At 44.5% G+C, this 9,395-nt stretch overlaps 1 protein-coding gene across 1 annotated transcript; it reads right to left on the minus strand.

The window, feature by feature from the left end:
* Positions 1–293: 293 nt before the first annotated feature.
* LOC124034902 (low-density lipoprotein receptor-related protein 2-like) lies at positions 294–9,065 on the minus strand. Its single transcript, XM_046348302.1, has 23 exons — positions 8,937–9,065; positions 8,320–8,478; positions 7,955–8,167; positions 7,592–7,822; positions 6,913–7,125; positions 6,546–6,782; positions 6,068–6,280; positions 5,708–5,937; positions 5,277–5,410; positions 4,930–5,119; positions 4,646–4,832; positions 4,250–4,462; positions 3,952–4,138; positions 3,502–3,703; positions 3,206–3,370; positions 2,848–3,048; positions 2,060–2,591; positions 1,855–1,974; positions 1,580–1,687; positions 1,261–1,494; positions 629–996; positions 397–498; positions 294–317 (listed from the first exon to the last, which is right to left on the minus strand). Exons 1-23 carry the CDS (start codon positions 8,980–8,982, stop codon positions 294–296), a joined length of 4,509 nt encoding a protein of 1,502 aa, XP_046204258.1. The 5' UTR covers positions 8,983–9,065.
* Positions 9,066–9,395: the final 330 nt, after the last annotated feature.

Below are 9,395 nucleotides of genomic sequence, written 5' to 3' on the forward strand. Positions count from 1 at the left end.
CTCCACCACTGCATATAACGTTTTAGAATCATAAGCACTCGTTTTATAATTTAAATACTTGCAATGTCAAAGTCAATATACAATGTGGTCAGAACCAAATGAGTCAGTTATTGCTTGAAGGTCTATAATCTGAAAACAAGGTTTGATTCACATCTCAAATCCAGTTGCCTTTGTGTAGCTTTACACAAGTTAATCCCCATAGATCAAAATTGAGTGGAAATGTGTATCAAGAAAAAGCCCATAGAAAATGCAACATCTTTATTGATTAGGAAAAAAATATGCCGTTTAATTAGTTACGCCACAGATGATGCCACTTCCTGTGAAATAAAACAAAATTTTATTAGGTAAACCTTGGAAGTTAATTTGCTTTGAAATACAATATAAAACCTACTGTACCTCTGAAAAGTTAGTGTCGTCAGGTGAATGTTGTGTAGAGGGAGAATCTCCATGTTTCGCCAAGTCAGTCATACTGGTCTGCTTTACCACAGGACTGGATCGCTAGGAATGGAAAAGTGAATAGGGTCAATCTATTGACAAACAGCTCACATTAGAAAGCATTCTGAACACCAGCAACCTAGTAGATTGACATGTTCAACTAAATGATGGAGCCACAAGCAGTTGGGATGGCGTACCTTGCGTTTGCAGTCTTGCTCCTGACCACGGCAACGAGGACACTGATAACTACAATCGCAGCACAGAGGCCAACGGCCCCATAGATTAGTGGGCCTTGCATGGTGTTGGCGAGCTGGTCTTGGCAGGAGTCTCCACTGTAGCCTTTACCACAGGCACAGGAGGTGCCCCCATTGGTCTCCACACACTCCCCATTCCCATTACAGTGCTTCTCACTACACTGCTGCTTGACATCCAGGTTTCTCACCAGCCCACTGTTGTCCAGAGAGGTGGTAGAGCCAAGATCTGCAGATGTGGGAATGCTGGGGCTTGGAGGCAGGGTTGGAGCTTTGGACTGGACTTCAGACTGCCCTTTGAGATGGACACCTGGTGGAGAATCAGAATTGTTTTGTATTCAATTGAGGTTAGGTTATGACATCAAATCATGGTCCTGGGAACCCCAAGAGCTGCACATTTGTTTGCCTTAACACTACACAACTGAATTTAATCAAAGCTTGTGTTAAAAAAAAAATTAAAAAAAAAAAAAACACTTCAGGTGTGTAGTGCTAAGTATCCTCTAGGAGCAGGTGTGGGAAATGCTGAGTTACAGCTAAGATTGTTAATTTCAGGCATTGCTAATGAAAATCTCACAATTCTCATCCGAGGTGTCAAGGCAGTCAGGATGCCCATCACAGAACTTCTCTAGGGGGAGGCATGTGCGCCCATCCAGACAGGGTCTACTACCAGCTGGGCAGTGCTGGTCTAGGGCGCAGTGTGTGGCATTGACTGGTCGATGGCCATGGGCACACCTACATGTCCTACCACCAGGGACAGCCAGACAGAAGTGACTGCAGTCTCCATTCCCATCAGAGCAGAAGTTGAAGCCTAGAAAGAGATGTGTATGAGGAAGAGTAAAATGTGAAGAGTCTCAGTAAATAGAGTAGTGTGCAAATGTTGTGGCCTTTCTTACCCATCTGGCTGGACTTGCTGTAGGCCTTCAAACTGACAACTTCAGTGTTGACCTCAAACCAAAGTGTCTTGATCAGTTGGTCATCTCTATACCAAACTTGGGTTGTGTCTGAAACATTTGAAATGTTCAACAGCAATGAATCCAAAACCATGGTGAAAGAACCATTATCCTTAGTTCTACTTTGATTAAAGTATCAGAGCCATCTCCTGGCTACAGTAATGTGGCACTGAGTACTGGCGATGGCAGCGGTGTTAAGAAATAATTATCTAAATTACCACGGTCTGTCACCCAGATGAGCATGCTGTTGCTGAGCGCAAATGCAATCAGGCCATCCCCAGTTGTAAACTCAATGTATCCAGAACCATCAACTCTGACAGAGCTGATCACCCCAGCGCCTGGAACATAAAATCCAAGTATTCCATCACCACCTATAGATTGACTTAAAGTGAAGGTTTGTATTGTATAACAATGGTTCCTCACCGATGTCAGCCCAGTAAATCTCCCCGCCATCATTGGAGAAAGTCAGGGAGGTGGGTTGCACAGCATCCTTCCAAACCTGCACTCGCTTCCCCCCGTCCATGTGAGCACACTCCACATGAGCACCTTCCCCCTTCTTGGCAAAACAGAGTCTTCCACTAAGTGGGTGAAGAGCTATAGACTCCAGACTTCCAATGTCATCAATTAACACAGCAGTGTGTTCCCCATTGGAAGAGGTGACCTGCAGGCGTGACTGTTTGGTGCTACTCCAGTACACGTTGAGGGTTATCCAGTCCAGAGCCAGGGCTGTGACAGTGTCCCCTTCAAGTTGCAGGAACTGGCCGCGAGGCACCAAGCTGGTCTCCTTCAGCTTGAAGAGGCCTACAGAGGACTGGCCGGAGTCAGCCAGGTACAACATCTTGTCTCGTAGGGTGTAATCCAAAATAGCTGCCTCATTGACATTGGCGAGAGGTAGAGAGAGGTGCTCAGGCCAGGTCTTCAGGCCCACAGAACTGAGCATGGTCTGCAGGTAGATCTAGAGACACACATGCATATGTCTAAGTACATGGTGGAGAAGTTTGTCATTTACTCCTGAATAACTGCACACAAGTAGCACGCAAAGCCAAGGGCTCGACTCAAAGTACAGGTTATTACTGAGAGCTTGTGACCAGGCATTCTTAAGAGCTTTTCATTTTAGAGGACGGACTTCGATTCATTAACATGTAGCTAGTGGCATTGAATATTGTGCAGTATCAAGTGAAGTGGGTAAACCTGAGTGGGCAGAGTCCTACCTGTGTGACAACTGTTGGAGACAACACCAAGAGGAAGGCAGAGTTGACCAGGTTGGAGCAGTTGAGGCCATCCTCTGCTAGGAGCAGACCAGAGGGACACTTGCAGACCCCTTTGGGGCCAGGGGCCAATACACACAGGTGAGAGCAATGAAGTTTCTCACAGGGACTATCAGTGCTTGTTTGCAGCAGTGGATGAATGACCTGCATTCCCAGATACATGCAAATCATTACGCACACATTTGAATATAAACATGTTCTTTGTGCAATTACAGGAAACCCATGATTGCCATCTTATTTAGGTGAAATGAAATCTTTACAATTCAATTCACACATTAAAATTGGGGAAAAAGATACTTGCTTTGAGTCCAAAGGTTTGTGCAGGTCGTTTGAGTAGAACTTTGCAGTTCTTTCCAGTGATTTTATTAGCCCCTTGAATAGTTCCCCTCTTGGAGTCTGACCAGTAGAGCAGGTCATTGAAAACTGTGACCGAGAACGGGTTGGTGGTCTCCGGCAACTGCAGAATCTTCAGGAGGGAAAGGAATAGATAGCGGACATTGAAATATGGCTTTAATTAAGTTATCCAACTCCGGTAGGATTTAATTTAATGTACAAGTCTGATCTAGTCCTATGCAAACACCCATCCATTTGTAGTACCTTGACGTCCCCGCCATTCAGAGTGGCTGAGCCAATGCACCCAAGCTTCTTGTCCGTCCAGTAGAGCCGCTCCCCTATTGGGTCCACAGCCAGACTGCCTGGCCAGCCAAGGCTGTGACTGACCACCACTCTCCTCTCAGACCCATCCATTCCGGCCCGCTCAATCTTTGCCTCGTTACTCATCTCCGACCAGAACAGGAGCCTGCAATGAAATCCAAATCAATGTTATTGTGGATTACTGAAAAGGTCGGTCTCCTGAAAACACAATACATAAATTAAATAACTTGAGCCTACAATAGGACAGCAGTTCAGTGGAAACCAACTCAAGACCCTGATCAAGATTGTTTAGCAGCATGTATTAATTTAGTCAAAATCACCTCTCCAAACACAAAAGCACTAGAATGTTTGGGTGGGTGCTGTTCATCAGTCACAGCTACAAAATATACTTGCCCCTTCTGTGGCAGGAGTGCCAGAGAGAGAAGTTGTTCAAATTCCTTTTCAAGAATGACAGTGAGATCCAGAGCGCTTGTAATGGTAGAGTTTAATCCAATAGCAATAATCCGACCACCTCCAATACCATCAATCCAGTACAGGTTTCTCCCTACCCAGTCAACAGCAATGCAGTCAGATTTGATGCCTGTAGAGATCAAAATTGTTTAAGGTTTAACAATTGAACAAAACTTAGCACTGTGAAAACAGGTCTATTCACAGCCTCAATCGTTGTGCTTAGTTTAACCATAATACTAACCTTTGAAAAGAGTTCCTTGTTTTTTTTGGTCTAGAGAGGACCACTTTATGCTCTCTGAATCCAGGCTGACCCAGAACACCCTCTGATCCTTCCAGTCATAGTCCACAGACAGGATGGCTTTCTTAGCAGAGGACACCAGGACATCCAGACTACTGCTTCTCAGCCCAACAAGGAACAGGTCTGTCTGCACAGAGGCCAGAAGATAAGGCTCACCTGTGGGAAAAGAAAGTGGGTTGGTATAGACCGACTGTGACATACGAGTACTTCAGCCAACATACCTTGCATTCCCAAAGTCAGTTCACTGTCGTGCACAGTCATTCCCAATTCAAAAAATAAAAATCAAGGAAAGGGAATTTCCATGATTGTCACTAAGCCTTGATATTTCACTACTTTTACCCATGATCTTGCAGTGGCGGCCATCAGATTCCAACAGGTAACCAGGGTTGCAGTGACAGTGGAAAGAGCCCTGAGTGTTTACGCATGAGTGGCTGCAAACACCTTGTCTACCACCTACACACTCATCAATATCACCACAGGACACTGCATCCTCGTCAAGCTGGTAACCAGCCTTACACCCACACCTCTTTATGGGAGAGAAACAGAATCGGTAGAGGTGGTCAAACACAATGAGAAGCAGATAAATATTTGTTTTCACTTAAAAGCATTTCCCCATTACTCACTGTTCCCTGTGGTGTGCTGTCGCAGTTTTGGACACATATGGCTTTGTCTGGACACGTGGTTTTGCAGTCGCCACCCTCATCAGAACCATCAGCACAATTTCTGACTGAGTCACACACCAGGGCCATGTCCAAACACTCTGATGTATTAGCACACTGGAACTGGTGAGAGGGGCATGTTGCCCCTGGCCACCTATTAACAAATGTACAAAACAAGTTAATTGATTTTTTTTTTTTACAAATGTCTAAATAATTGAAAGGCTTATTCATTTTGTATTACAAAAATCAGTTTCAACATAACAATCCAGTAATTAACAAATCATACACAGCTGGAATAAGTTTCTCATTACGCACATCCTGCCTCGTCACTTTCATCAGCACAGTCCTTTGTTCCATCACATCTCCATGCTTTGGGAACACATTGGCTCTTTGATGTACAGGCCCACTGGAACGCGCCACACTTCAATTGAACCATCTCGCAATTCTGGAAGAAATCAATATACCGTATTATACTCAAGTTGAGTCACATCACGAAGTAAAAGCACATTAGCTACTAGCCTCGTAACTACCACTGCGCTATTGTATAGCGAACAGCCGCGCAAGCTCAGGTGGCGTGAGGCTATCCTGAGTCATTCAAAAGCAATTGAGTACTAAGGCTGTAACCCATTAAAATAACTCAATTCTACCTATCTAATATTAGCCATCCTGCCTGTCAGTTTCTGCCAACTCCTTATGGAATAGTCATGCCAAACAGACTTTCACCCAGGCCAAATATTCCCACCTCTTCATCAGAGCCATCTTTACAGTCCTGCTCCCCATCACAGACCCACTCCTCCAGCAGACACTCCTGGCTTTGTGGGCAGCGGCGGTTGGTGGTGCACTGGGGGGGCTTGTGGCAGCTCTCCTCGTCAGAGTGGTCCCAACAGTCAGGATGCCCGTCGCAGCGCATGCTTATAGATACACACTGACCACTGGTGCAACGGAACTCCCCACTGCTGCAGCTCTCATCAGCTATGGGTAAAGGAAACCAATTGGAAATTTCTTAAATTGAACTTCCTCTAAAATCGAGAAGTTTGGACAAGATTCAACATGGCCACAGTTCTGCTTAACAGTTTAGTGGTCCCTTGGAAATGGAACAAACCACAGTTGGTCTCGTCGGTGCCATCCAGGCAGTCCCTCTCGCCATCACAGAGGAAGGTATCAGGGAGGCAGCGGGTCTTGTCACAGTGGTGACCACAGCCTTCCATGGGCTTCAGGCAGTGAGTCTCATCAGAGCGGTCCTGACACTGGGCCACCCCGTCACACACCTGCCTCTGGTCAATGCACTTCTTCCCATGGGCACACTGAAACTGGCCTGAACATACAGCACAGTTTAAGAGCAGTCAATAACAATGAAATGGTGACCTGTGAGGAATATGTCTAAGATGGAACTCTAAACATGCACACCATGCAACTATGTTCTATTGGTATTTGAGTGAATTCCAGCTAGTTAAAAGTTACAGTAAAGATGCATTACACTAGAGAGCAGTATTGTCATGTACAGAACAATAAAAGCAGGGGGAGGAATATGCTTTTCAAAATGTCAAACAATTTGTATTTTTAAGTTGACTGATTCTTACCACTTCCACATTCTAATGAACACTCTTCCTCATCGGAGCCATCTTTACAATCTGCCTCTCCATCACACACATGGCTGTAAAGCACACACTCAATATTGTTCTTGCATGGTTTAGTGCCAAAAGTACACTTGAGGGGTGCTGGTACAGACATTGAGGTGGAATTCCCGTCGTTGGTGCCGTCATAATCTTCAGCAACAAAATAGCGATGATTTTTATGATCATCAGTAGAGTCTGAATCTAAGGATGAAATACTGACTTTAGTATCAAAGGACAAGAGGCAATATTATAATGCAACTTGTGTAAAGATAAATAAGGGCAATTTTGAGCAGAGCTCAAACAGCAAGTGTGACAGTGGGGGGGGCATTACCACAGTTGGCCTCGTCGGTGCCGTCCAGGCAGTCCCTCTCTCCATCACAGAGGAAGGTATCAGGGAGGCAGCGGGTCTTGTCACAGTGGTGAGCACAGCCTTCCATGGGCTTCAGGCAGTGAGTCTCATCAGAGCGGTCCTGACACTGGGCCACCCCGTCACACACCTGCCTCTGGTCAATGCACTTCTTCCCATGGGCACACTGAAACTGGCCTGAACATACAGCACAGTTTAAGAGCAGACAATAACAATGAAATGGTGACCTGTGAGGAGGAGTGGGAGTGGGTCTAAGATGGAACTCTAAACATGCACACCATGCAGTAGTCTATGCAACTATGTTCTATTGGTATATTAGTGAATGCAACCAGGCTAGCTAGTTCAAAATGTTGCTACAGTAAGCATGTATTACACAAGATGAATTGGTTCCCACCTTACGCGGTTACTGTACCACCGACTGAATTGCTCTGCCTGAAGTACCCCCTCATGTGCATTTTACCAGAAGGCCTACGGACTCATTAGTCTTGAAGTACCCCCTGTGGATAGGCCAAGTAAAACCCAGGGATCCTAGTAGCCCTGGGTGGGAACCACTGCACTAGAGTAACATTTTCTTATACAATAATAAAACGGGAGAAATATGCTTCTCAAAATGACATACACATTTCTATGCACTGATTCTTACCATTGTCACATTCTAATGAACATGTCTCCTCATCTGAGCCATCTTTACAATCTGCATCTCCGTCACACACATGGCTGTAAAGAACACACGCAGTCTTGTCCTGACATGGTTTCATGCCAAAGGGACATTGGAGGGGTGCTGGTGCAGACATGGTGGTAATCCCTTTGTAGTTGCGCGAGTCATTTTCAGAAACTTCATCATGATGATTTTTGTGACCATCGGAGTCTGAATCTGGGGAGATTGTGAAACTGACTTTAGTGTCAAAGGACAAGATTCAATAAAAATCTACATGCGTTTACATAAGTTGAAAGACGTAATAAGGACCATGTTAAAGCTAAAATCTACAGGCAATAGTGACATTACCACAGTCTGCCTCATCAGTGCCATCCAGGCAGTCCTTCTCTCCATCACAAAGGAAGGTGTCAGGGAGGCAGCGGATTTTGTCACAGTGGTGAGCACAGCCCTCCATATGCTCTAGGCAGTCCACCTCATCAGAACGGTCCTGACACTGGGCCACCCCGTCACACACCTGCCTCTGGTCAATGCACTTCTTCCCATGGGCACACAGAAACTGGCCTAAATGAATTGATGAAACACTAATTCAAAATGTTGGAGGGACAGAGATGTAACTGAAACTGATGATTTAAAGACCCTGGAGTCCATCCTTCCTTGAGGAAATCACTGAGCTAACACTAAATTGGTGAAAGCAATGGAAAGCGAGTGGAAACCTTTAGTGCATGTGACAGTGCAGTCCTCCTCATCAGAGCCATCCCTACAGTCAACTTCGCCGTCACACACATGCTGGTAGAGAATACACTCAGATCCATCCTTGCAAGGTTTGGTGCCCAGGTTGCATTTCAATGGAGTCCGCACAGCGACACTCAAAACTATTTGGAAGTAGAGAATAAATTACTCTTTAAATATGAGAATTCTGAACAAATACACATAGGAATTAAGAGTAATCATTCTGTGAATAACAATGTGGATTGTAGAGGGCGGTCTAGTCAGTTTTAGTACAACTATTGGGCATTCAATGCTGTTGGAGTTATCAGAAGTTCAGAGTTATGACTGAAAATTTTACTTGAATGACTAAGTAATAATTACAAGTTAGAACCAACTAAAGTTAGGTACTGACCTTTCACCTGAACCAAAGACAACAAATCTATTGACAATTCCAAACAGTGTTGATAACATAGTTAGCCAAATATATTATTAGCAACATTGGCTACTTTATGAAGCTAGCTAAATTCTTACTGGTGGCAGATTTAGTCCAACGTCAAAAAGTTAAATACAAGCGTAAAGGATTGGTGAAAGCCGTCAACCACAAGCATGCCCCATTACTCACCTGAGATTTCCAAAATTGATATACTCAGAAGCAGATAGAAAGCCATGCCTGATGAATGCAAGATGACCAAATAATGCAATAATGTTCAGGTCAAGGATTTTTATAAGGATGCCAGGTGATACTAATTGAACATTGAACCAATCAGTGAGGGTGAAGGAGCTCTATGAGGACAGATGACAATTTTTTTTTAAAATTTACTACTAAAAAACAGGATTACAATGTCTTTGTTCAATGTCCGATTACAATGGCCTCCGACTAACTGATCTACAAATGACTGTGCATCATAAATAACAACTCATTATTAATTGTAGAACAGTCAGTCATTCACAATTTACCTATGATACATTGAGGTTTTGATCCTCTCCAACGTGACCTATGAGGACGACTTGTGGAGTGTGGGAGAATCTCAATTGCATTTCCTTGATTCCTTGGATCATCTCTCCTCACCTCCTTCTAATG

This window comes from Oncorhynchus gorbuscha, linkage group LG05 (genome assembly GCF_021184085.1).
Source record: "Oncorhynchus gorbuscha isolate QuinsamMale2020 ecotype Even-year linkage group LG05, OgorEven_v1.0, whole genome shotgun sequence".
NCBI lineage: Eukaryota > Metazoa > Chordata > Actinopteri > Salmoniformes > Salmonidae > Oncorhynchus > Oncorhynchus gorbuscha.

Bases quoted from the DNA above. Each gene is read 5' to 3' on its own strand.
- LOC124034902 (XM_046348302.1), bottom strand. From the start codon at position 8,982: ATGGCTTTCTATCTGCTTCTGAGTATATCAATTTTGGAAATCTCAG. The intron at 6,783-6,912 runs GTAATGCCCCCC...TTTCATCCTTAG, and splicing joins CACCGACGAGGCCAACTGTG to ATTCAGACTCTACTGATGAT. The intron at 2,592-2,847 runs GTAGGACTCTGC...GTGTGTCTCTAG, and splicing joins CTCCAACAGTTGTCACACAG to ATCTACCTGCAGACCATGCT.